We start from the raw sequence: 27,509 nt of genomic DNA, 5'->3' as shown, positions 1-27,509 counted from the left end.
GCAGAAGTTGAAACTGTCAAGAAAGGACAAACATTGGCATTTTAGTCCACAACAAGAGCGTTGGATGATAGAACATTCTTGAAGATGGGGATTGTGGATTTTCACAAGAAACGTGAGAATTCAAAGATCAAGAGGATTTGAGTTCTATGTGATTTTGAAAAGCCCAGCCAGTGGTTCATTTGTTTACGTTTCAATTACTATTTTGTTATATATATGATATTGTTGTATGATTAAAAATCGTTGGAAATCTTGCATCAAAAGTTTTGGTAAAAGTCAGAATGACGTTAGGACCTTTGCAATATAGATTTCACCGTTTTAACATCGAAAACGGTGAGAAAGGCTCAATCAAATGCAGAAAGAGCTAATCTTTTTATTAAAAAAATGGTACCAACAATTCTAGTAAATCCAATCTACAATCTATATATGAATATATCAAATCTAACCTATCTGTCGGGAAGACAAGTGATTTCAGTGGTCGAACGATTGGCCTCCCAACACTTGGGTCCTAAATTGAGTCACACGAAAAAAGTTCACTTGCATATCCCAGAGATTCCTGCATCTCACTCAGTCAAGCTTAGTTACATGCTTATCCAAGAAAGCCCGAGCCAGATTACTTAAGCTCACATTGACCGCACCAGCGCCAGAAAACTTTTCAATGACCTCTACCACCTCAGGTTTCAAAATTTCTTCCTCTGTAGAAGGATTACAGAGATAATACAGTGCCCCAAGAGCATAACTCACCTGCAAAGTAAACGTTTAGAATTTGGACCATTGAGGTAAAGTTAGCTAGAGACGAAAGCTCCAGGAGTCTCAGAAGAAAATTGAGTAGTAAATTTTGATTCATTAATCGTAACCAAAGTTGAATTAAATCCAGAAAAATATTCTGGCACTAAAGAAGATCTCTCATCTTACTTTCAAGAACTACTTATTAGAAAGATATATGTTATTTTAGAAAATAGCACAGCATTAGAGGCATCTACAAAATGCATGGACGAAAAGGTGAGTGTTGTGCTTTTCATCAATGCCATGATGATGCAAACCAATAGTCTTTCATTCAAGGCTTTCAGACAAAGCTGACTAAAGTCTACATTCTACAATCACAACTATAGGTTATCAGCTAAACAAACAGACACAGTTCATTTAAAAACAATTTGCCAAATGACTCATGGTGTGGGTTTCAAAATTTATATTTTCTATTATTACTCAAGTGACCAAGTCGATGGACCAGTTGACGCTACAACAAAGCACATTTTGTAAAGCAACTCCTGTTAAATGTAATTAAACGGAACATCACACACAAGGAGGATGCCGAGACAATCTTTTCCCTTCTGAGATTTGGATCTAAAGTTACAAGTGGTTTGAGACAACAAATGAATGATGCAAATGACTAGTGACACAAATTTACGTTCTTTACCGTGTTTCCAACGGGGCTTGATAAGCATTGGATGACAAGAGGAATCCCACCACACTGAATGACAACTGCAGCATTTGTTGGATCTGCACATTGGCGATAACAGTAAAAATTTAAGCCTGTAAACTTAGAAATCTGAACAATCAATAGTGGAAAAGGAGAAGAGCATCGAACTTTCCCCTTAGATAGGTAATTTATCGTTTTAATGTTCTACCTACACAAGAATTGCAGATTCCTCCAACACCAAACTCCACAAGCCTCTCATTGGGCTCTGTTAAGCAGTCCAAGAAAAGTTCAATAACATTCAGCTGCTTAAGATCACATAAAATCAAAATTAGCGTGTCATATAACACATGTTGGAGTCAACTTAGCCATTGAACATAAAAATTTCGAACCTGACGTAGAAAGGTGTAATTGTATGGATCATATGCAAAATTTGCCAAATTAGCAACGATTTTCTCTTTCGTTTCTGCAATCATCAGAAAGTTAAATGACCATAAATGATATCGTATTGAAAAAGTGACTAGGGAAAAAATAAGGCTATAATCAGTACTGTTGAAACACATCCAATCATCAAAGTATCGAAGTGCTATTAGGAAGCACAAGATCATGATCCTAGAAGCAACAATTACCACACCCCATCACTCCGAATCTAGTGTACTATCAAAAAATTGAGTATATAGCAGTCAATTTTATATGCTCAATTTTGACAGACAATTCCAAAATACCCAACTCTTGTGTCAAAGTTCCACTTTAACACCCATTTTCATACTGAAGAAAACTATATAGATTGAATAACATATAGTGATTACTAGAATGAAACTTGGGCCCTCTACCTTCATCAGATGCATTCTGAAACTGAGAAACCAGCTCCTAAAAAATTCAAATTGAGCATCCATTAACAACTCAAAAGGTTTGAGTAGCAGAAACCATTCAATAATCAGTACCTAAAAAGGTACCATTTTTTCACAACTCAATCCATATTTCACAAATGTCCGACATATAGTTGAAATGATTCATTAAAGAGCCGAAGATTAAAGCTTTTAGGAAAGGTAAAACATTTCAGCATTGCTCATTTTCATTTTCCGGAAACAATTTCTCAATACCAAAATAAAAGCAAAAACTATTATTCGTCTTTATTATTCTCTTCCCCGTAAACAAAACTTCTGGGCTTTTCGCATTTCAAAACATGATCATTGCTTTCAATTAAACTTACCATCATCTCTCAAACACGTTTAATTATTATATTATATGGTATCCCAAATAATTTTATCCACCTAGTTATTAAAACCAGATCTTTGTTTTTTTCCCGCAATACTTGACCCAAAATTCTCAAAATAAAAACTAAACAAAGCCATGATACTCTGCACGACATGTAAATGGTTTCACCTGAAGGTATTGCACCCTGGAGCTTCCATATTTTCCAGCGCGCTCTTTTTGTCTCTGATCATTCGTAAACATGTGTTCTGTAAAATATATATGGAAACATATTACCATTAACCAACCCAGCTCACAAAACGAGGTATAGACGAACTATCTTCCAAATTTTTTAACAAAATTCTACAAAAACCAATTCCGTAAACTACAGCCAGATAGGGCTAAGATCTATGCAAATTCGTCGCCATAAAATGCTTAAAACAGGAACACAACCTAGAACAATAATGGCTTAAAATGAAAAGGATTGAACACAAAATAGTTTTACCTCGAATGATATCCTCGGAATTTGACACCTACAAAGATCGAAATCCCGATTTTATGACTCGAATTCCTTCCCCCACTTCAAAAAATCACCTGGTATATAATTTTATACGGCGTAGAGAGTTTGAACTTTGAGGGAAAATGACAGAAATCGGTACTCGTGGAATTGTTTATTAAAAAAAAAGTGTGGGATGAAATTTATTTCTTGTCTTTTATTTATACTTATTTAAAATTTAATTTTTTTTAATGAGTGTATTTAAATTTTCATTTTAATTTTATATATAATAAAATTTAAAATTTAATTAAATAAAAAACTTATACGATCTAATCTGACCCACATCTCACCCTCAATTCTTTCCAATCTTCCTAATTTTTTGTTATCGTTATTCTCATATCCTTCTTTGCATCACTTCAATTTTTTTTGGTTTCTCGCTGTAGATTGTAACAATGAGTCTACAAGATATTGGTTGGGAAGAAATCCAACGAGAGAATCACGTATTGGTAATAAATCAACTTATTATTTTTAATTTTACCACTATATTTTTGGTTGGATCGAGCTCGACTCATAAATTTGATTAGGGTGTTGTAGATATATTTGTTAATTTCTTGTTCTAGCTGTTCCCCATCATCGATTTGGACACACGCACACACCGTGACCAAAATTGAACTATGGGTAGCAACTTAACACCTTGGTCGTGAGCACGACCCAGGTGGGTCGAGCTCTTCACACCTGGGTCGAGCCAAACAAAGAGCTCGACCAACGTGTGGATCGAGGGATTGATGTTTGGGTTGAGGGGCGAGGTTTGGGTCTAGTCTACTGTTACTCCAAGCAAATCTCATTGACTCAACACAATTTTTTACTATAACACTATTTAATTATTAATTTTGACAATTAATAACTTTTTTTTTTTTTGCAAATTTACTTCTCCACAAAACTTGGAAGGGATAATTTCTTTGATTGTAAATTAACTTTATGATCAAAATATGTTGATATTTGTAAGAAGATAGTGTGACGTTCGAAAAACCAACACTCGTAAACCACATGCATGCAAATTTAGCGACGGTTTGGTGGTCCGTAACCGGAGGGCACGTCGCCTTCTATCAGCGACGGTTTCCCAAAAACCGTTACAAATTAGCGACGGTTTTGTTGAAGAATACTGTCGCTATATTAAGCGACGGTTTACATACAAACCGTTCGATATATTAAGCGACGGTTTTTGACAAAATCGTCGATATATTAAGCGAAGGTTTTTGACAAGACCGTCAATATATTAAGCGAAAGTTTTTGAGAAAACCGTAGCTTAATGAAGCGACGGTTTTTAATCAACCACTACGCTAAAATTCATAAATCAACTCCTACGCAAAAAATAAAATTAAATATTAAATTTTCTGTAAAGAAAACACTTTAAAAACCTGACGTGCGCGAATATATACAGATCCACGTAACGCTGGAAAATCACACCGACGAGCAAATCTACGAAATTAATACGAAAAAATGTTAGTACAAAGTAAAAAAACCGAAACTTCGAAAAAATTGATAGAGTTACGCTACTACCAGAGAAGAAAGGCGAAAATCGCTGAAGAAAATGTGCGAACCTCGGAATATATAGATCTATAGCGACGGTTTTTTCATACACCGTCGCCATTAGCGACGGTATTAATATATACGGTTGCCATTAGCGACGGCATCAAGCTAAACTGTCGCTAAGTAGCGACGGTTTTTACGTCGCCGATTTTGATCGGCGACGGTTTCTGTAGAACGGTCGCTATTGGCGACGGTAGTTAAGAGCGTCGCTAATTGCGACGGTCTACGAAGAGAAAAATAACCGAACAATACATACCAACAGATTTGAATTTCTAAATGTGTCATGGACCTAAATTTGGAAGTAAATCCTAGAACATGCGCAGAAAAATGTCACCACCACTCAGAATTTGAACAAAACATAGATATAAATATTGCAAAATTTAGCAAGTACAGCTGCTCATTTAAGCTGACTGGAGATCTTACATGATACAGATTCATTAGGTTTTTGCCATTCTGGCGATGTTCATTTTATAGATGTTGTCTTCACCTTCTATGCATTCATTCCAACTGCATCTGCTTGCTCAGGAGTTGCATAATATTATTTTAGTTAGCTTTGATGAACCATGGTTTACTGATTACAATGAATTAGTTTATGGTCTATTCGCCCCCATCTTCATCTGTTATGTTTTTAACAATGAATTAGTTTATGGCCTATGATTTATTATGTTGCTTTATATTAGTGGCCATATCAAATTCGTTTGTTCGTTTTGATCTTGTAGGTGAGATAATATGTTTTTTAAAAGCTTCAAAATCTTATGATCTAATATCTCACATATTTTCTTATTACGGTTGACCAGAGAGGGTTTAGCTTATGCATAAAATGCTTAAATATATCTACAACTTGATTTTTTATTTTAAAATTTATTGGGTGAATGTAGACGACAAATTTTAGGTTTTTATATTCAATAAATTTTAGTTTGATTATATTACTGCTTCAAAAGAATGTTTATTTATTTTATATTGAAGTTTATCATTATTTCACATGAGATTATATTACTGCTTCAAAAGAATATTATTTTTTATGGTCAACACTTATATCATGTGAGGTAAAAAATTGAGTTTGACATATTTATTTAAGCTTTGGAATCAAGTACAAACTTTTTTACTATCATGGTGTTGTAAACTCATGAATGTTTAATATATTAGCCTCATATATTCATGACACACGCAATGTGTGTGCCTTGGTGGCTAGTATATAGAATCATAGCGACGGTTTTGCAAAAACCGTCGCTAATCGGCGACGGTCTACAAAAACCGTCGCCGAATATTGCGACAGTCTTGTATTATTCCTTCGCACATGGCGACGGGTTTTTTATGGCGACAGACTTAAATATAAACGTCGTCAACGGCGACGGTCAAAAAACCCGTCGTACAAAATGATGACGGGTTTGTTCGAACAGTCGCAATATTAGCAACGATTTTAGGATAAATCGTCGCTTACTTTAGTAGGTGACGGTTTTATGATAAACCGTCGCTACTAAAGCAAGCGACGGTTTAACAAAAACCGTCTCTATAATAGCGACAGTTTATCCTGAAACCGTCGCTAATCCAACAGTTTTTTTTTGTAGTGTCTATTTTGAGCAGAAGTTGAAACTGTCAAGAAAGGACAAACATTGGCATTTTAGTCCACAACAAGAGCGTTGGATGATAGAACATTCTTGAAGATGGGGATTGTGGATTTTCACAAGAAACGTGAGAATTCAAAGATCAAGAGGATTTGAGTTCTATGTGATTTTGAAAAGCCCAGCCAGTGGTTCATTTGTTTACGTTTCAATTACTATTTTGTTATATATGATATTGTTGTATGATTCAAAATCGTTGGAAATCTTGCATCAAAAGTTTTGGTAAAAGTCGGAATGACATTAGGACCTTTGCAATATAGATTTCACCGTTTTAACATCGAAAACGGTGAGAAAGGCTCAATCAAATGCAGAAAGAGCTAATCTTTTTATTAAAAAAATGGTACCAACAATTCTAGTAAATCCAATCTACAATCTATATATGAATATATCAAATCTAACCTATCTGTCGGGAAGACAAGTGATTTCAGTGGTCGAACGGTTGGCCTCCCAACACTTGGGTCCTAAATTGAGTCACACGAAAAAAGTTCACTTGCATATCCCAGAGATTCCTGCATCTCACTCAGTCAAGCTTAGTTACATGCTTATCCAAGAAAGCCCGAGCCAGATTACTTAAGCTCACATTGACCGCACCAGCGCCAGAAAACTTTTCAATGACCTCTACCACCTCAGGTTTCAAAATTTCTTCCTCTGTAGAAGGATTACAGAGATAATACAGTGCCCCAAGAGCATAACTCACCTGCAAAGTAAACGTTTAGAATTTGGACCATTGAGGTAAAGTTAGCTAGAGACGAAAGCTCCAGGAGTCTCAGAAGAAAATTGAGTAGTAAATTTTGATTCATTAATCGTAACCAAAGTTGAATTAAATCCAGAAAAATATTCTGGCACTAAAGAAGATCTCTCATCTTACTTTCAAGAACTACTTATTAGAAAGATATATGTTATTTTAGAAAATAGCACAGCATTAGAGGCATCTACAAAATGCATGGACGAAAAGGTGAGTGTTGTGCTTTTCATCAATGCCATGATGATGCAAACCAATAGTCTTTCATTCAAGGCTTTCAGACAAAGCTGACTAAAGTCTACATTCTACAATCACAACTATAGGTTATCAGCTAAACAAACAGACACAGTTCATTTAAAAACAATTTGCCAAATGACTCATGGTGTGGGTTTCAAAATTTATATTTTCTATTATTACTCAAGTGACCAAGTCGATGGACCAGTTGACGCTACAACAAAGCACATTTTGTAAAGCAACTCCTGTTAAATGTAATTAAACGGAACATCACACACAAGGAGGATGCCGAGACAATCTTTTCCCTTCTGAGATTTGGATCTAAAGTTACAAGTGGTTTGAGACAACAAATGAATGATGCAAATGACTAGTGACACAAATTTACGTTCTTTACCGTGTTTCCAACGGGGCTTGATAAACATTGGATGACAAGAGGAATCCCACCACACTGAATGACAACTGCAGCATTTGTTGGATCTGCACATTGGCGATAACAGTAAAAATTTAAGCCTGTAAACTTAGAAATCTGAACAATCAATAGTGGAAAAGGAGAAGAGCATCGAACTTTCCCCTTAGATAGGTAATTTATCGTTTTAATGTTCTACCTACACAAGAATTGCAGATTCCTCCAACACCAAACTCCACAAGCCTCTCATTGGGCTCTGTTAAGCAGTCCAAGAAAAGTTCAATAACATTCAGCTGCTTAAGATCACATAAAATCAAAATTAGCGTGTCATATAACACATGTTGGAGTCAACTTAGCCATTGAACATAAAAATTTCGAACCTGACGTAGAAAGGTGTAATTGTATGGATCATATGCAAAGTTTGCCAAATTAGCAACGATTTTCTCTTTCGTTTCTGCAACCATCAGAAAGTTAAATGACCATAAATGATATCGTATTGAAAAAGTGACTAGGGAAAAAATAAGGCTATAATCAGTACTGTTGAAACACATCCAATCATCAAAGTATCGAAGTGCTATTAGGAAGCACAAGATCATGATCCTAGAAGCAACAATTACCACACCCCATCACTCCGAATCTAGTGTACTATCAAAAAATTGAGTATATAGCAGTCAATTTTATATGCTCAATTTTGACAGACAATTCCAAAATACCCAACTCTTGTGTCCAAGTTCCACTTTAACACCCATTTTCATACTGAAGAAAACTATATAGATTGAATAACATATAGTGATTACTAGAATGAAACTTGGGCCCTCTACCTTCATCAGATGCATTCTGAAACTGAGAAACCAGCTCCTATAAAATTCAAATTGAGCATCCATTAACAACTCAAAAGGTTTGAGTAGCAGAAACCATTCAATAATCAGTACCTAAAAAGGTACCATTTTTTCACAACTCAATCCATATTTCACAAATGTCCGACATATAGTTGAAATGATTCATTAAAGAGCCGAAGATTAAAGCTTTTAGGAAAGGTAAAACATTTCAGCATTGCTCATTTTCATTTTCCGGAAACAATTTCTCAATACCAAAATAAAAGCAAAAACTATTATTCGTCTTTATTATTCTCTTCCCCGTAAACAAAACTTCCGAGCTTTTCGCATTTCAAAACATGATCATTGCTTTCAATTAAACTTATCATTATCTCTCAAACACGTTTAATTATTATATTATATTGTATCCCAAATAATTTTATCCACCTAGTTATTAAAACCAGATCTTTGTTTTTTCCCGCAATACTTGACCCAAAATTCTCAAAATAAAAACTAAACAAAGCCATGATACTCTGCACGACATGTAAATGGTTTCACTTGAAGGTATTGCACCCTGGAGCTTCCATATTTTCCAGCGCGCTCTTTTTGTCTCTGATCATTCGTAAACATGTGTTCTGTAAAATATATGGAAATATATTACCATTAACCAACCCAGCTCACAAAACGAGGTATAGACGAACTATCTTCCAAATTTTTTAACAAAATTCTACAAAAACCAATTCCGTAAACTACAGCCAGATAGGGCTAAGATCTATGCAAATTCGTCGCCATAAAATGCTTAAAACAGGAACACAACCTAGAACAATAATGGCTTAAAATGAAAAGGATTGAACACAAAATAGTTTTACCTCGAATGATATCCTCGGAATTTGACACCTACAAAGATCGAAATCCCGATTTTATGACTCGAATTCCTTCCCCCACTTCAACCAAGACAAGAATAAATATTTTTCATTATATATTTTCAAGGCTTCTTAATATGATTAAAATTGATTTAATTTTTCTAAATATAGTAGAGTTCAAATTATTTTACGAGTCAAGCTCAATTTTTCCCGGGAAGCCGGATTTGGAATAACGTGGCGTTTTTAAATGATCAGAAATATTATTTTTGGAAACTAAATTTTATAAACATTTATGTTTTAATTAAATAAGAGTTATTGAGCCCAATTTAACCAAATTGAGTAGGCCCAATTGCTCTTATACTTAGAGGCCCAAAACTAAAGCTCATTATCATGCAGTTAAATCTATAAATATGTAACCTATGCTTCCCAAGCAACAGAATCAGCCGAAATTTCACAGCACACACACATCAAAATTTTGAGAATTTGTAAGAAAGAAAATCAAGGAGTCTTCGTCGCCTGTTCGTTCTTCTTCGTGCCCCACGTCGACGATTGAATATTCGAGTGTTTTAAACGCAAAGGTATGTTTTCTAAATCCTTTGATGCATCATTCAAACAATATTATGCATTTTATGGTTATCTTTGCATGAAAAATATGCTTGTACGATTGGTTCATCGTTAGAACAAATATTTTTAAAAGTTTGGATGCTTTTACGCTTGTTTTGAAAATGTTATGAAACCTAAGGACACGCTGCCATTAGGGGATGTTTAAGGGACATAAAAGAGTCGTAAAAGTGATAAAATGAGAGCTGGAATCAAAGGGAAAGCAAGGAGCTCCACCTAGGGTTTCCTAGCATCATAATTGAGAAAGTGGCTCGGCTATCTTGCATGGTCACGTGGGGAGCGTCCAGGGCTGGTCCAGGGGCAGGGTTGGTCTCGGTCTATGATTAGGAAGGGTCCTAGCATGGCTAGGACTCGATTTCTTGGGATGGGGAAGAGTCCACATGAAGAGGGACTCCTCCCCATGCGCGCGCTAGGAGGCTGCAGCCAAGGGGGCTCGCGGCTGGGGCTGGGCGACTCAGGATTGGTCCAATAGGGTCTAGGGAGGATGGTCAGGGGTCGGGTCATGCGTGGTGCTGAGTGATTCGCTGATGGCTCGACCATAGCAAGGGAGTACGTGCGCGCAACTTGCTCTGATTGCAGGGCTTCGTGCGTGGGTTTCAAGGGCTTGGGCTGGGCTTTGTTGGGTCTGGGCGTGGTCCAGAGTCGGTGAGGGTCAGGTGGGCTTGGTAGTGGCTCGAGTAGGAGAGTCCTAGGGCAACTAGGAGTCTTAGGCTTGAGAAACCTCACACGCGCACCTTTGTATCTACGGTTCAGGGCTCATGCGCGAGCTAGGTTCTGGTTCTAAGGGTCAGGGTTGGTTAGGAGGGTACCTAGATGTGTTGGCTAGGGTCTGGCTTGAGGTGGCTCGACCGTGGCTCAGCAAAATTGGGAAATGGCTCGGTGGGTCCAATTAAGGGTCAATATTGCGAAAATTAATAAGAAAATTCGGACCATGGGTCCACGGGGGTGGTTAATGGCTCACAAGGATAGTTTAAGTAATAAAAAATCTATGTTTACAATTTGGGAAGAAAATATTAAAGTTTGAATTTATTCGGGAATTAAACGTCTCACGAATTATTAATTAGGGAACTAAATGAAAAGCCTCGAATTAAGCTAAATAAAATTATGAAAAATTAGAGTTAAGCTTAAATAATTATTTGAGATAAGTCCATGTCATTAAAAGTAAGAAAAATCAAAATCGAGAATTTTTACGTGTAGGGGCAAAACGATCATTTTACACTTGGGTATTACGAAAAAGCTTGGCAACGTCTTGAAGGATCATAACGCATGTTAAATGATATTTTATGTAACGTCCGAAAAACCAACCTACGTAAAACGAATGCATGCAAAATTGTTTTAATTGCTTAATTGTTTTATTTAATTGATTTTAAATGCTAGCAAGATATTTATTATATGATTAAATGTATGATTGCATGATTAAATGATAATATGACATGATTACATGAAATTAAGGATTTTACCCGAATATTCGATAATAGGCAGGGGAAAGGAGACCGGGGACGACCAAGACAAGAATATGTATTTTTCATTAAATATTGCAAGGCTTCCTAATATGATTAAAAATGATTTAATTTTTCCTAAAAACGTTGGAATTCGAATTATTTTACGAGTCGAGCTCGATTTTTCCCGGGAAGCCGGTTTTGGGCAAACAAGAAGTTTTAAAAGTTCAAAAATATTATTTTATGGAAACTTAATTTATAAAATTTTATGTTTTAATTAAATAAGTGTTATTGGGCTCAATTTAATTATTTAAGTAGGCCTAATTATCCTTAAACTTGGAAGCCCAAAACCAAAGCCCATTAATATGTTAATTAAATTATAAATAAGACTCCTAGGTCTTTTAAACCACACACTTCACACCATCAATCAGTCGAATTCACCTCGCACACACACAAGCAGATTTGGTCTCGGTTCGAGGAGTGATTGGGTGGGCTTGGGTCTGGGACTGGTCTAGGATCAGTAAGGGTCAAGTGGGGTCGATGGTTAAACTGCTGGAAGTGTCCTAGTTGGGTTAGGAGTCCTAGATATGCTAGGAGACTCACACACGCACACACATGCAAACGGGTGAATGGCAGTAGGTTGTTTCGGGGACCAGGGGGGTGGTTCACAGGCTAGCCTTGGTCAATAGGGTATATGAACGTGTTGGCTAGTGTTTGTCTCGAGGTGGCTCGACCATGGCTCGAGTATTTTGGGAGATGGCTCGGTGTGTTCCTATAAGGATCAATTTCAAATTTAATAAGACTAAAATTAGAATCATGGGTCCACGAGTGTGTTTCATGGCTCACAACGGTAGTTTAGGTAATAAAAATGTTATGTTTAAAATTTGGGATCAAAATAATGACGTTTGAATTTATTCGTGAATTAAACTCCCCACGAAACGTTAATTAAAAAATTAATTTAAAAGCCTAGATTTAAGCTTAATAAAATTAAGGAAAATTATATGTAAGCTTAAATAATTATTGGGAATAAATCTATGTCATTAAAAGTGAGAAAAAGATAAAATCGAGAATTTTTACGTCCAGGGGCAAAACGGTAATTTTACACTTGGAAAAATACGTAAAAGCTTGGCAGCGTCCCGAAGGATCATAATTCTTGTTAAATGATATTTTATGATATAAAATGTTGATTTTGATGATCATATGTTATTTTATGATTTATGGTAGAGCTGTGCAATTTATACTGTTTAAAATGCTATTTTTGGAAAGCTGTGTTATTTTAAGATTTTTAAAAGAAAAGGAAAAATATTTTGAGGGATGTGAATTGACTGTGACATATGATATATGATTTGTGGGGGATCCGTTCATGTGAGGACGGCGAACTTACAATTTTGTGGGGATGACATGAGGGCCAAAGCCCAGAGGGAGCCCATATAAGAGCCAAGGTCCCAGAGGGACCCCGTGTATGGGAGAAGTGTCACGCCCCGAGTCCGAAGCATCGGTGACATCCGACATTGTTTTATAATTAAATTGAAAATAATAAAGCCTCGTATCAAATCAAACCAGTCTTTTTCATAAATACAGTATTGTCTTACAATGACAATGGAATAAAATACATCAGAGTTTCAAATAGCGGAAACGAAAGAAAAGTAAAATCTTGAGTTCTGATCTTGATCTCCGGTTCACCAACCCCAGAAAGCATCTTGCTCTTCCTCATCCAGTTGCTCCTCATTTTTATCTGAAATTTGTAAGGGGTGAGTGTTTTGGGAAACACTCAGCAAGTGGGGGTCGATCGATTCCAAAGATACATATAGAACTTAGTTTTCTTAAAACGTTCTTTTAACAGATTTTCAAAACTTAATATTCTTAATTTATCAGGACAGAGACAAATCGAATAAATGACAGAATTCATCAGATGATTCAGAACAATTCGGGAACCGATTACTCAATTCAGAACAGAACATATCAGAACAGACAGAACACTGTTACTCATCTCATTTCCATGGTCAAATTGTCCCCAATATGTTAGTCCTCTAAGGGGTGAGGCCAGAACACCGTTTTATACCCACCGATGGGGGCCAGACAGAAATGGTTTTATACCCACCCATTGGAGGCCAAACAGAAATGATTTTATACCCACCATTGAGGGCCAGACAGAATCACAATTCTCGTCCCATTTCAAATTGAATCGTAACAGTGTAACAAAGATTTCAGAATTAACAGACAGAACTTATCAGATAGAACTTATCAGAAGTTTCAGATATCAGAGTTTCAACGGATTCAGCGGAATCAAAGAATTTCGAAACATAGAAGAAAACACATAATCGATCGAAATTTTAAAAGACGGACATCATGCTGTTTTCGAAAATGAGGACACACATTCATGCATGTCATAACTTATATATTCAAGATTTAAAAATACAAACGAATATACATATCAAAAACCCATTTACTGTATTTGCAGATTTTGATACAACACATCTTCTCAAAAATCGGGCAGCACTTCGGCATAACTTTAACGAATGTTGTTGTTGATCGAGCAGCACTTCGACGCAATGTTCTTGTACTGGACTGCACGAACTTCCCTTCTTTCTTCCTTTCTTGCTTGGCCGGAATTTTGGAGAGTGAGGGGAAGAGGGAGTCGAATTTTCTTGCTTGCTTTTTGGGTGCCTTTCTCTCAACCTAGATGAGTGGTATTTATAGGCACAAAAACCCTTCCACCTAGCCACCCCTTGGCCGAATTCTTGGTCACTAAGAAAGGCTTGAATGTAATCATAATGTTGGTCCAAAATTCCATGCATAAATCTCCAAAATCCCATGCATTCTTCAAGTTCTAGATTACTCATGAATGTGGCTCAAAATCTCATGCACTCCTTAATTGTCACCTTGATTTTCTAAAGGGTCATTTCCTGCATCATCAATATATCCTAGCCCTTAGCTCCTCCCGCAGCTCCTTCATGGGTTAACGCAAAGGTTAATTCTTGCACATTTAATTTGTCCAAACTCTTGGCTCAACTTATAGCTCCTGTTTTGGTCTTGTTAGGACAAACATGGTGGAGCTTCTTTGAGCTGACAGATCGTGTCTTTGAGCTGGGGTTTTACTCCTCTCATGACAACACTTCGATGGACGCAGTTACTTGTGGCTTGGACTCCTGCTGAGCTCATTTCCGAGCTTTGAAGTTGCTTCCTCGAGTTAAATTTAATGAAAAGCTAAGTTAATAGTCAAGTTATTTAGTTGGAACAAACATTTTTGAGCTTAGTTTGAGTAAAGTTTCAAGTTCGTATTACTTACTTGATTTGCTTCGGATCGTAAAATCTCGGGTTCTCACATCCCTCCCTCCTTATTAAAAGTTTTGCCCTCGAAACTTGCATTAGCTTGATCTTTCGAACAGATGAGGGTATTGTGATCGCATTTTCTCTTCGAGTTCCCAAGTTGCCTCCCTTTCGATATGATTTGACCACTGTACTTTGACATAAGGTATTGTCCGATTCCTCAACACTTGGTCTTTCGAGTCCACTATTCGGGTAGGGACTTCTTCATATTTGAGTTCTTCATTCAGGTTTCCTTCAATCATCAGTGGTGTAACCTTAAGTACATGACTCGGATCCGGGACATATTTCCGCAGTTGTGAGATATGGAAAACATTGTGTACTCTGGACATCTCAGGTGGCAGAGCTAGACGGTAAGCAAAGGTTCCCACTTTCTCCAGTATCTCGAACGGTCCCACATACCTTGGATTTAGCTTTCCGGATTTACTGAACCGAACTACTCCCTTCATGGGAGAGACCTTAACGTAAGCTTTCTCACCAATTTCCAACTGTAAGGGTCTTCTCTTCAGATCGGCCCAGCTCTTCTGCCTATCTTGGGCTGCCTTGATTCTCTCCTTGATTATGACTACTTTATCAATGGTTAACTGAATAAGTTCTGGTCCGATAACAGCTTTTTCTCCGACCTCATCCCAATATAGAGGCGACCTACACTTCCTTCCATACAATGCCTCATACGGAGCCATCTCGATGCTACTGTGATAGCTGTTGTTATAGGAGAATTCTATCAGGGGTAACTGTTCACTCCAGTTCCCAGGAAAATCCAAAGCACATGCCCTCAGCATGTCCTCGAGGGTCTGAATTGTCCTCTCAGTTTGACCATCAATCTGAGGATGATAGGCTGTGCTGAGAGTGACCTTGGTTCCCATAGCCTTTTGGAAACTTTTCCAAAATCTTGATACAAATCTTGGGTCTCTATCAGACAGTATACTTGCCGGAACTCCATGTAGCCTTACTATGTTGTCCATATACAAAGTGGCTAATTTATCCAAATTATAATTCATCCGCACTGGCAAGAAATGGGCAGACTTGGTCAATCTATCAATGATTACCCAGATCCCATCGTGACCCTGCCTTGATCGTGGTAGTCCCACTACGAAATCCATGGAGATGTTATCCCACTTCCATTCTGGTATCTCCAATGGCTGTAAAAGTCCTCAAGGCCTTTGATGTTCCGCCTTGACTTGTTGAGAGACTAAACACTTAGCAACAAAGACAGCTACATCTTTTTTCATACCGTTCCACCAGTAATTATATTTCAAATCCCGGTACATCTTGGTGCTTCCTGGATGTACTGAAAATCTCGACTTATGTGCCTCGGCCATCACTTCTTCTCGAATTCTATCGACGTTTGGCACATACAATCGTCCTTTCATCCAGAGTATCCCATTTTCGTCAATTTGAAATTCTGGAGCTTTTCCTTCTTGGATTTGTTCTTTAATTTTAAGGATGGAGGTGTCTTGACTCTGCTTCAATTTGATGGTCTCTCGGAGATTTGGTTGCACTGATAGGGAATTTAAGTTCACCTTCCCAGGGTTCCTTCGACTCAACGCATCTGCCACCTTATTTGCCTTACCCGGATGGTAATTAATTGACAGGTCATAGTCCTTGAGAAGTTCCATCCACCTTCTTTGCCTCATGTTTAATTCTTTTTGAGTGAAAATGTACTTGAGGCTCTGGTGATCAGTAAAAACTTCGCATTTTACTCCATAAAGGTAGTGCCACAAGATTTTAAGCGCGAATACTACTGCGGCTAATTCCAAATCATGAGTGGGGTAATTCTGCTCATATGGTTTTAGTTGTCGTGAGGCATAAGCAATTACCTGACCCTCCTGCATAAGCACACACCCTAATCCTTCCTTTGATGCGTCACTGTATACAGTGAAATTCTTACCATCCTCGGGAAGAATGAGTACTGGTGTGGATGCGAGTTTCGTCTTCAGGGTTTCAAAGCTTCTTTCACATTCTTCATTCCAAATGAATTTCAAATTTTTCTGAGTAAGTTTGGTGAGTGGAATGGCTATCGAAGAAAATCCTTCCACAAATTTTCTATAGTAGCCTGCTAAACCCAGAAAACTCTTGACTTCAGTCACTGTCTTTGGTTGTGGCCAATCCTTGATTGCCTCTACCTTCTTAGGATCTACTGACACTTCTAATTCAGAAATTATATGTCCTAAGAACTCCACAATTTTTAACCAAAATTCACATTTCTTGAATTTGGCGTATAGTTCCTTTTCTCGAAGTGTCCGCAAAGTGAGACGCAGATGCTCTTTGTGTTCTTCTTCACTTCGTGAGTACACAAGGATATCATCTATAAAGACAACCACACACTTGTCAAAATATGGTTTGAATACCCGATTCATCAGGTCCATGAATGCTGCAGGAGCATTTGTTAGGCCAAAAGGCATTACCGTGAATTCGTAATGTCCATATCTTGTCCTAAAAGCAGTTTTAGGGATGTCTTCCGCTTTGACCTTCAACTGATGGTAACCAGATCTCAGATCTAGTTTTGAGAAGACCTTGGCTCCCTTTAACTGATCGAAAAGATCATCTATTCTTGGGAGTGGGTACTTATTCTTTATGGTGATCTTGTTCAACTCCCGGTAGTCAATACAAAGCCTCATGCTTCCGTCCTTTTTCTTTACAAAAAGCACTGGGGCTCCCCACGGGGATGCACTGGGGTGAATCTGCTTCTTGTCTAGTAATTCTTGCAGTTGCTCCTTTAGCTCCTTTAATTAACCTGGAGCCATTCGGTATGGTGCCTTTGATATTGGTGCAGCACCAGGGACCAAATTGATTTCAAATTCTACTTCCCTATCTGGTATCTCTCCCGGTAGTTCCTCGGGGAAAACGTCTGGAAATTCTTGAACAATCGGTATAGCTTCCATCTTTGGAATTTCTTCTCCCTTGACTTCATTGATCATTGCCAGATAAATCTCTTCTCCTCCTTTTATGGCTTTCCAGGCTTGTGAGGCAGATAACAGAGATTTCCTTTCTTTGGACTTCCCATGGTATATGACTTCCTCCTTAGTCGAAGTCTGAAGTCTAATATCTTTCTTTTGACAGTCTACCATGGCATGGTTTTTAGCTAACCAGTCCATTCCAAGGATGATGTCAAACTCAACCATATTGAGTTGAATTAATTCCACTTCAAAAGTTTGATTGCTGATACAAATTTTACAGTTTCGATACACTTTGTGTGTTTCAATTGTTTTGCTGGCAGGTGTTGCTACTCTTAACGGTTCACTAAGAATATCGTGCTCAAGTTTAAGCTTTTTAGCAAATCTTCTAGACACAAATGAATGTGTGGCACCACAATCAAACAAAGCATATGCAGGAATTTTATTGAGTAAGATGATACCTGCCACCACTTCATTGGTGTTATCAGCTTCCTCTTGGGTTATTGCATAAACCCGAGCATTAGTCTTGTTTTCATGTTGCTTGCTGGGCCCCGTCCCTTTGTCCTTGTTGTCAGGACAATCTTTAATTCTATGACCCACCTTTCCGCATTAAAACAAGCACCTGTCTTCCGATAACATTCTCCAACATGTTTCTGTCGACATGTATCACACCATTTTCCTTCGGTGTTACCAGCACTGCAAGAATTTCCTTTGAAAGACCCACCTGAATAATTTGGTTTCTTAAACTTGAGACCATTATGAGTGGACTGACTGCTCATCGGCCTTTTGTTCTTGTTTTCTTCCTCGCGCCGCTTGATATCTGTTTCTGCGCTCATTACAGCGCCCATCAGATCCGCAAAATTGTTGGGCTTGAATACTGCCAATGCTGACTGAATTCGACTGTTGAGTCCCTTTTTGAAACGATGCATTTTTTACGTTTCATCCGACATGATCGTTGGGACATAGGTTCCCAGATTGTTGAACCGTGAAGTGTATTCCATCACTGACATGTCCGGAGCCTGTTTGAAGTTTTCGAATTCACCCAACTTCTGTAGTCGAAATTCAGCGGGATAGTATTGTTTCAAAAATTCTCTCTTGAAAATCTGCCATGTGATCTCTTCCACTTCTGCCAAAGATGGCGTCACAGTTTCCCACCATTCCTAGCTCGGTCTTCCAAAAACGGTGTTACAACCTCCACTCTTAGTTCTTCAGGTATCTCCAGTAAATGTAGTTGTGTTTCGACGTTCTTGAGCCAGTTGTGGCTAACTTCTGGGTCTGGGTTCCCATCGAAAGTTGTAACTCGATTCCTTCTGAGAGATTCGTAATGGTACTTAATCCCACGCGGTTGCGGTTCAGGTGGTGGTTGGATGGCGTTAGCCAATGGGTTGACGAATCCTTGTAACGTTGCAGCTACGATAGTAGCTATTGCCCTCATATCCTCTTGACTGAGATTTACTCTCGGAGGTGGTGGTGGTGGGTTTTCATCTTGGTTGGCACCACGAGGGTTACGGTTGTTTCAGGGTGGTTTGCCTGCCATTTCCTATAAACATGTACTTTATTAATTTGTTTGCCACAATATTAAATCAAAGGAATAATTTCATTAAATTGTAAAAATTTTCATACAACCAAATATTTTTCAAAACAAATGATTAATCAAATACAATCGAAGCCTATTCTAGAACTCTCTCTCCCTACTTGTCCATTACTTCTTCGTCCCCTACTGCTTCATTAATTTCTTCTTCCATAGGGTTTTCTTCCAGTTGTTCCATGAGTTCTTCCATATTGACCATCTCATTTTGTAGATGCTCGATGAAATTCTGAAATTGTGTGTTGTGGTGATCGAGATTGTTTACTTGATCCTGTAGTTCTTGTATTGTTGATTGGCTCACTTTTTCATCGATTTATTGCTCTTCAATCCGTTCGTGAAGACGACGTTGGGTTTTGAGAAGACTATTTTCCCGAATTTCGAGCGTAAAAATCCTATCTTGCGCTTTCTTCAACTCTTGCTTGGTGATCTCGTGCTGATGCTTTGACTCTAAATGATAAGCTGCGTAACGTCTAACGTCTTCGCGTAGTTTCTTCTCTTCCACTCGGGCCTCACGAAGATCCTCCATCATGCACACGTTATTTCCGTCCAACTGATAGTTATCTCTCTCAAGTTTATCATTCTTTTCTTTCAGTGTTTTAATTTCTGACTCCTTTTCCTGAAGTTGTTTCTGAAGTTCATTTATAATGCTTTGAAAGTCCATGTTGGTTTTCTATAAAAACATTTAAATAAGATACTCATCCATTCTTAAATATGCAATAAGATAATGGAAAGTTTAAAAATAGTTTGGTACACATATTATTTTCTTAGTCACAAGTTTACTACAATCCAGATACTTTATTATAATGCTAATCTAATCGTGTAACGCCCCGAAATTTTTAAGGTCCACGCGAACCACATGCATTTGAGTTATTAAATTCTTTGTATTTTAATTAATTGTTTTAATTGCATTAATTAATTATGTTGTGCATATTTACATGTTTAAAATATATTTTTCTACATGGTTGCATTAAAATGTATTTTTAAAGGATATTCGAGTTGCGATCGAGGAACGGAGACCGACGGCTGAAAATAGAAAAATGTTTTTATTAAATAATTGTTTTTGATTATTTAAATATGGGTGATGCTTTTTATTATTTTTGAAAATTTGGGGTTTTGAGGTGAATTTATACGTCGGGACGTAATTTTTATCGGTGTTGGTTTTTCAACAAAAAATACGAACGTTTTGGCAACCCGACTAATAAATTCACAAACTTTATTAAACAAAATTAATTTTTATATTTTAATTAAACACTAATGGGTTAAATGGGCTTAATTAAGTTTGTTAATGGGCCTAAGCCTAGTTAAGGGATTAATTAAGTATATAATATACTAAACCTACCCTTAACCTCACAAAACCCCACACTTTCACGTCACTTTCTGAATTTCTTTCACCCTCAATTTCCCCTCATCATACACGACACACACACATCAAAAACTCAAGGAGAAAGTTGAGTGATTCAAGGAAAATTCAAGTCTAAGCCCTCTTCGTCGTCGTTCCTCGTCGCCAACGGTTTTTCTTGCGTATATAACGCAAAGGCACGCCATACATCTCCTTTTCTCATCCATCATATCATATTATTGATTGAATTATTGTGTGCATGAAGAACATGAAATATTTTTCAGAATTTTTGGTATATGGCATGTATAAATGAGAAAACATGATTTTTGAATCCAATAACTTGTATATTGTTTGGTTAAGGGGCTGCCATGACATAAGGAAGGATCAAGAGTGATTTACACCTATTTTAGAGTCACACAAACACACCCTAAACACCACAAAAATCGGCAGAAACAAGAACAAGCAACCGCGAGTTGCTGTCAAGGGGGAGGGCTCGGGTTTCATTCACAAAGGGGAGGGCTGGCCTTGGCTTGGGTTCAGGGCTTGGTTAGGGGCTGATAAGGGTCAAGGGCAGAGTCCTATCCAGGCTAGGACTCGAGCTAGGGGCGGGGGAAGGAGTCCTAGCCATGCTAGGACTCTACCCGTGAGATACAAGCACAGTGCGCAGGGTTGCGCCGCTCGTGCAGGGAAGGAGGCTCGGACTGTGGTTCAAGGGCCGGGTCCAAGCGTTGCACTAGAGTCCTAGGAAGGTGGGTGAGTGACGGGTTCAGGGTCTGGGCTCACGGGTAGGAGCCTGGACGCACAAGAAGAGTCCTAGCTATAAGGGGAGTCCTCGGCCAGAATATGAGTGAATTGGGGTGCTTTATTTTTGGCTTTGGGTGAGGTTTCCGTGAGTTTCCTAGGTCCAGTAGGGTACTCAAGCATGTTGGGCAGGTTCTGGTTCGTTATGGTCCGAGGGTAACTCGATAAAATTAAGAGATGACTCGGGGTCGAAGTTTAGGTGTCAAATAGGGTTTTAAAATAAAGAAAAATTTGGAAAACGGCTCACGGGGGTCGAGTCGTGATCCATAGGGGCTAAAATAATATAAAAGACTAAATTTAGAATTTAGGAATTTTATATTAAAGTTTGGTATTTTTCGGGATTAAAACACCGTTAAAACAATTAATTAAAGATAAATGAAAAGGTCTAAGTTTTAGGCCAAATAAAATTATGGAAAAATTCATGTAAGCTTAAATAATTATTTGGGACATTTTAGAGTCATGAAATCAAGAAAAAAGTCGAAAACGTAAAATGTCGAGTCCGGGGTAAAACGGTCTTTTTACACCGGGAAATTAGTAAAGGTCATGGCAGTTCCCTAAATGCTGTTTTTATGATATTATGATTATTTTTAAATGTTTATGAAATTTTTATGATTAAATTATGATTTTTAAATGTCTAAGGGATTTTTATGATTTAAGAAGACACTTAAAATACGTGTTGCATGCTTGGTTTCAAAAATGAAAAATGTAAATATTACTCATGATTTTTCTAAGTGATGTGAATGTAAAATGTTGAAGGATGTGAAGTGATTGTGAATAATTCGTTAATGTTGGCGACGTCGTGAGGGTTATGGTCCCAGTGGGAGCCCGACGATCGTGTTTCCATTATTACGAATATGAGGTTTGAGGTAAGAATGGGAATATCGTGAGGGGAGAAGGCCCCAGAGGGAGTCCATTTATGGGAGAAGGCCCCAGAGGGAGCCCCGACGATCGTATTTTTGTTTGATCATGATAGGCCAGGGACCAGTTGACCGGTGAGAGTGTTGCTGGTGTCCCCCGCCGCCCAGTACTGAGGTTTCACGTAGATGGATCCATCTTCATGTCATGTCATGTTGAGGAAAGTCACAATTATCGATCTGAATTCAACAAAGGAAAAAAAAGGAAATGTTCATGATCATGTTAAAGGTTTTATGTCATGTCATGTTGAGGAAAAAAGAAAAAGTTAAGGTTTATGATTGCATGTCCTGAAAAAGTATTTTATGAAAATGTTTATGTCTAAAGTTTTATGCATCACGAAAATGTTTACGAAAATATTTATGTTTATGCATCTTCATGAAAACGATATTTTAAGTACAAGTATTTTTCACCGTTATATGTTGACTATATTACGTATTACTCGTTATAAAGATTATGGTGTGTTGAGTCTTTAGACTCACTAGGTGTGATGGATGCAGGTGGTATTGAGAGAGGACTTGATGAGTGATTTGACTGGACTGAAGGCGCACACAACCCGAGGACCAGCGCTTCTATTATTCCGCATTATGACTTTTGACTCATGCTTTATGATTAAAGATTTTTAAGATTATTTATTTATGCATTTGAGAGATTTTTGAGAGGTTTAGTATGGGCTATTCTTTTCAAATTATTGCTTTTTAGGTTTGGTAAAATATGCGACGATTTCATTTTATCACTATTGCACTTGGTTCTTAAAATGCTAGTTGGTTAATGTTTAATTTTAAAGGGTAAAATATTTAATAAAAATATTTTCATGTGAGAAAGGTACATGGCCGAAAATTGAGTGTTTAAAAAAAAAAATTTTTCTAGTACTTTTAAAGCAATAAAAAGGACAGAACGTTTCAAATCGAACATCTCTCCGCCATCGCTGTCGCTGGCACTGTCGTCTCCGGCCACCTCCATCGGTGCTACCTCCTCTTCCTCCATGTTCTCTATCACCAAATGTAGATAGTTATTCTGAACCTGAAGTCTGTCCATAGCGCTGTGGAGCTTCGAAATGTACCGATCCTGCCTGGCGTTGTACTCCTCCTAGCGCTGACTGGCCTGAGCAGCTCGCCCACGCTCTATCTCCACTCTCTCCAATAAATCCTTGTTAAGTGCAACTAAGCGTGTGATGCGAACGGAATCGGTCCGTATCTGCAACAGCTGGCTCTCCGCCAAGTCCAGATGATGAGTCAATCGCTGTACATCAGTCTCAAGTATGTGCTAACCTCAACAAGCTCTTGTTTCTCCAATCTTTCCTTGGCTAGTTGCGCTTTCAAAGTCGCGATTTCCCTAGTCTGATTATCAATCGTGAGCTGACGCATGCGAAGGGCAGCCTGAGCGCGAGTACGTGGAGCAGCCATTTCCTAGGATAAAAATCGAAAGCAAAGCCTCAGAATCGTATAAAGGATAGAAAGGCACAAATAGTAGAAACAAAGTTGTCGTGGAAAATTTTCGATACTCAGAGTTTGTGAAATGATCGAAGGGATAGATTTTTGAAATTTGTTCAAAATTTAGGAAACAGATGGAAGTTGAATTTCAAGAACGGATGAAAGTTGGACTCAAATTGAGATACACTAGGCTTTTGCCAAAATTTGACTTCGCCAAATTTTGTCTATCAAAATCCCAGCGGGATTATGAACCTGGCGGCTCTGATACCACTTAAATGTCACGCCCCGAGTCCGAAGCATCGGTTACATCCGGCATTGTTTAACAATTAAAATATTTTTCCCTTTTTAAAATAAAACCTCAATCAACTAGTATATAAAAATTCGAGTGAAATAGTCGTAAAGTAAAATCGTCTACTGTTTTACCAAACCTAAAAAGCAATAATTTGAAAAGTAAAGCCCACACTAAACCTCTCAAAATCTCTCAAAGCATAAATAAATAATCTTAAAAATCTTTAATTTAAATCATAAAGCATAATGCGAAAAATGTAGCGCTGGTCCTCGGGTTATGTGCGCCTTCAGTCTAGTCAAATCACTCATCAAATCCTCCCTCCATACCACCTGCATCCATCACATCTAGTGAGTCTAAAGACTCAACACACCATAATCTTTATAACGAGTAATACGTAATACAGTCAACATATAACGGTGAAAAATACTTGTACTTAAAATATCGTTTTCATGAAGATGCATAAACCTAAACATTTTCGTTAACATTCTCATGATGCATAAAACTTTAAACATAAATATTTTCATGACATGCAAACATGAATTTCCTTTTCCTCAACATGACATGACATAAAACCTTAAACATAATCATGAACATTTCCTTTTTTTTTTCCTTTGTTGAATTCAGATCGTTAATTGTGACTTTCCTGATCATGCTCATGAGGGTCGATGGATCAATCTACATAAAACCACAGTACTGGGCAGCGGGGGACACCAGCAACACTCTCACCGGTCAACTGGGCTCTGGCCTATCATGATTCGAATAGAAATACGATCGTCGAGGCTCCCTCTGGGCCTTTTCCCATAAATGGGCTCCGTCTAGGGCCTTTTCCCCTCACGATATTCCCATTCTTCCGTTACCATAAAACCGTTACCACATATCCGTTACCACATATCCGTTACCACATATTCGCAATGATGGAAACACGATCGTCGGGCTCCCACTGGGACCATAACCCTCACGACGTCGCCAACATTAACGAATTAGTCACAATTATTTCACATCCTTCAACATTTTTCATTCACATCACTTTAGAAAAATCATGAATATCATTACATTTTTTATTTTTGAAACCAAGCATGCAACATGTATTTTAAATGTCTTCTTAAATCATAAAAATCCCTTAGACATTTAAAAATCATCATTTAATCATGAAAAATTCATAAAAATTTAAAAATAATCATATTTTCATAAAAATAGCATTTAGGGCACTGCCATGACCTTTACTAATATCTAGGGGTAAAAAGACCGTTTTACCCCTGGACTCGACATTTTACGTTTTCGACTTTTTTTCTTGATTTCATGACTCTAACATGTCCCAAATAATTATTTAAGCTTACGTGAATTTTTTCATAATTTTATTTGGCTTAAATGTTAGACTTTTTCAATTATCTTTTCTTAATTATTTTGATGGTGTTTTAATCCCGAAAAATCCCAAACTTTAATATAAAATTCCTTAATTCTAAATTTAGTCTTTTTATATTATTTTAGCACTTACGGACCCAGACTCGACCCCCGTGAGCCGTTTTCCATTTTTTTCTTCTTTTAAATACCCTATTTGACACCTAAACTTCGACCCCGAGCCAACTTTCGATTTTCACGAGTTACCCCCGAACCATGTCAAGCCAAAAGGTGCCCAACATGTTAAATTAACCCACTGGACTCTAAATTTACCACGAAACCACCCCAAAACCCAAAAACGTAGCCCTCCCATGAGACCCATAGCTGGCCGAAAGTCCTTAACATACTAGGACTCTAGTTTCATGCACCTAAAGCCCTAGCCGTCTACCCAGCACCCGAGCCAACCCCTAGTGCTTCTTCCTAGGACCTTAATGAGTCACCCTAGCCCAGCCCACGAGCCCTGGACCGAGCCCCTATCCTAAACTGATCTCACGAAGTCTGCACCTCAAGGTGCAGCTTCTCGGGTGGGAGTCCTTGCTTGCAAGGACTCCTCCCTGCCCTTCCAGACCGAGTCCTAGCATGGCTAGGACTCTCCCCTTGACACCATCAGACCCTAGGCTAGCCATGAGCCCCAGCCGAGGCCAGCCCTTCCATTAAAACAAGAACACCGAACCCCTCAAGCTTCTTGACAGCAAAAACCGATTTTCTGTGTACAGCTTGTGTGTGCAGCAATTAACGTGGGTCTAGGACCTTGTAAATTCATGTAAAAACATCTCTTGATCATGTCATAACATCATGGCAGCCCCCTACATGCATTAAACAATTTGTGTGATTCAAAGTCATGAGTTCAACATACAATAGTGCATAAATCCGAACATTTCAGAAACTTTCTATATAATTCTCATGCATCCAATATTTAAAGAGTTGTATGATATGATGGATGAGAAAAGGAGATTAAGGTGTGCCTTTGCGTAGTGTACGCTCGAATATACGTTGAGGACGAAGAACGGGACGCGACGATGGCTTGATCTTGCTTGCCTTTTCGAAATCCTCTCCAAATTGAGTGAAGTGCCGTGAGGTTGTGTGTGTGTGGTGGAGAGTTTCAGATTATTGAGAGTTGGTGGCCGATTATGATCATGAAGTATAATAGGGTTTTGATTTAATTAACACTTTAAATACTAATTCATTAACTAAGTAGGCTTTAGGCCTATTAAGCCACAAAATTCAAGCCCATTAGCTTTAATTAGGATTAATAAAATTTTAACCAAAGTTTTGATTAATTAAACATGTGAATTTATTAGCCGGGTTGCCAAAAAGTTCGTATTTTAGTTGAAGAACCAACACCGATAAAATTTACGTCCCAGCGTATAAAATCACCTCAAAACCCTTTATTTTCAAAAATACTAAAAAGCATCAACCTTATTTTCAAATAATTAAAAATAATTATTTAATAAAAATATTTTACATTTTCTTCAGCCCTCGGCTCCCGTTCCTCGATCGTCGCTTGAATATTCCTAAAATACCATTTTATGCATGATGACAATAAAGATCTCCTTTAGCATATAAACAAATATGTCACACAATTAATTAGCAATTAAAATCAATTAATTACTCATTTTTTCTTATTTCCTAGATTCGCATGCAGTCGGATTACGTCGTCTTAATTTTGGACCTTACAATTCCTCCCCCCTTAGATAAAATTTCGTCCTCGAAATTAGAACTTACCGAATAGATCCGGATAGCGACTCTTCAAGTCCCTCTCGGTTTCCCAAGTAGCTTCCTCTTCCGAGTGATTCAGCCACTTGACGCATAGGCGATAACTCAGTCGTTTTGCATCAGAACTGCACCCAAACAAAGCTTAGAAGCGTCGGTATAAAGAACATACTCCCCTTGCCCCCAGGGCATAGATAACACTGGTGCGGATATCAAGGCTTGCTTCAACTTGTCAAAACTGTCTTGACACTCGGATCCCCAAATAAACTTAGCATTTTTCTTCGTCAAAGATGTCAAAGGCACTGCAATAGATGAGAACCCCTTGATGAATTTGCGATAATAGCCAGCTAGTCCCAAGAAACTGCGAATCTCGGTG

General features: G+C 37.9%; 2 protein-coding genes across 5 annotated transcripts; both read right to left on the bottom strand.

Annotated features, from left to right (window-relative positions):
* Window positions 1-355: 355 nt before the first annotated feature.
* LOC142519185 (uncharacterized) lies at window positions 356-4,694 on the bottom strand. Of its 4 annotated transcripts, none has more exons than XM_075622123.1 (8): window positions 4,523-4,694; window positions 3,114-3,141; window positions 2,801-2,877; window positions 2,248-2,284; window positions 1,807-1,880; window positions 1,626-1,719; window positions 1,415-1,497; window positions 356-741 (listed from the first exon to the last, which is right to left on the bottom strand). In XM_075622123.1, the coding sequence occupies exons 3-8, from the start codon at window positions 2,870-2,872 to the stop codon at window positions 565-567; spliced, it is 537 nt and encodes a 178-aa protein (XP_075478238.1). In that variant the 5' UTR covers window positions 2,873-2,877; window positions 3,114-3,141; window positions 4,523-4,694; the 3' UTR covers window positions 356-564. The 4 variants fall into 4 exon arrangements, with proteins under 4 accessions (XP_075478238.1, XP_075478239.1, XP_075478237.1 ...); XM_075622122.1 differs by having other exon boundaries at window positions 357-741; window positions 3,114-3,202; XM_075622124.1 differs by lacking the exon at window positions 3,114-3,141.
* Window positions 4,695-6,587: 1,893 nt separating this feature from the next.
* Window positions 6,588-9,463, bottom strand: LOC142518266 (uncharacterized). The gene is made up of 7 exons (XM_075621009.1): window positions 9,383-9,463; window positions 9,072-9,148; window positions 8,520-8,556; window positions 8,079-8,152; window positions 7,898-7,991; window positions 7,687-7,769; window positions 6,588-7,013 (listed from the first exon to the last, which is right to left on the bottom strand). Exons 2-7 carry the CDS (start codon window positions 9,141-9,143, stop codon window positions 6,837-6,839), a joined length of 537 nt encoding a protein of 178 aa, XP_075477124.1. The 5' UTR covers window positions 9,144-9,148; window positions 9,383-9,463; the 3' UTR covers window positions 6,588-6,836.
* Between the last annotated feature and the right edge of the window lie 18,046 nt (window positions 9,464-27,509).

Source organism: Primulina tabacum, chromosome 11, assembly GCF_025594145.1.
Source record: "Primulina tabacum isolate GXHZ01 chromosome 11, ASM2559414v2, whole genome shotgun sequence".
NCBI classification, from domain to species: Eukaryota; Viridiplantae; Streptophyta; class Magnoliopsida; order Lamiales; family Gesneriaceae; genus Primulina; species Primulina tabacum.
This window is presented reverse-complemented; position numbering and strand designations above follow the sequence as displayed.

What these genes read in the sequence shown, in the direction of transcription:
- LOC142519185 (XM_075622123.1), bottom strand. Translation starts at nt 2,872, where the DNA reads ATGTTTACGAATGATCAGAGACAAAAAGAGCGCGCTGGAAAATATGGA. An exon ending in CCAGGGTGCAATACCTTCAG is followed by an intron (nt 2,285 to 2,800) that starts GTGAAACCATTT and finishes TGAATTTTTTAG; the next exon opens with GAGCTGGTTTCTCAGTTTCA. An exon ending in ATTACACCTTTCTACGTCAG is followed by an intron (nt 1,720 to 1,806) that starts GTTCGAAATTTT and finishes GATCTTAAGCAG; the next exon opens with CTGAATGTTATTGAACTTTT.
- LOC142518266 (XM_075621009.1), bottom strand. Translation starts at nt 9,143, where the DNA reads ATGTTTACGAATGATCAGAGACAAAAAGAGCGCGCTGGAAAATATGGA. An exon ending in CCAGGGTGCAATACCTTCAA is followed by an intron (nt 8,557 to 9,071) that starts GTGAAACCATTT and finishes TGAATTTTATAG; the next exon opens with GAGCTGGTTTCTCAGTTTCA. An exon ending in ATTACACCTTTCTACGTCAG is followed by an intron (nt 7,992 to 8,078) that starts GTTCGAAATTTT and finishes GATCTTAAGCAG; the next exon opens with CTGAATGTTATTGAACTTTT.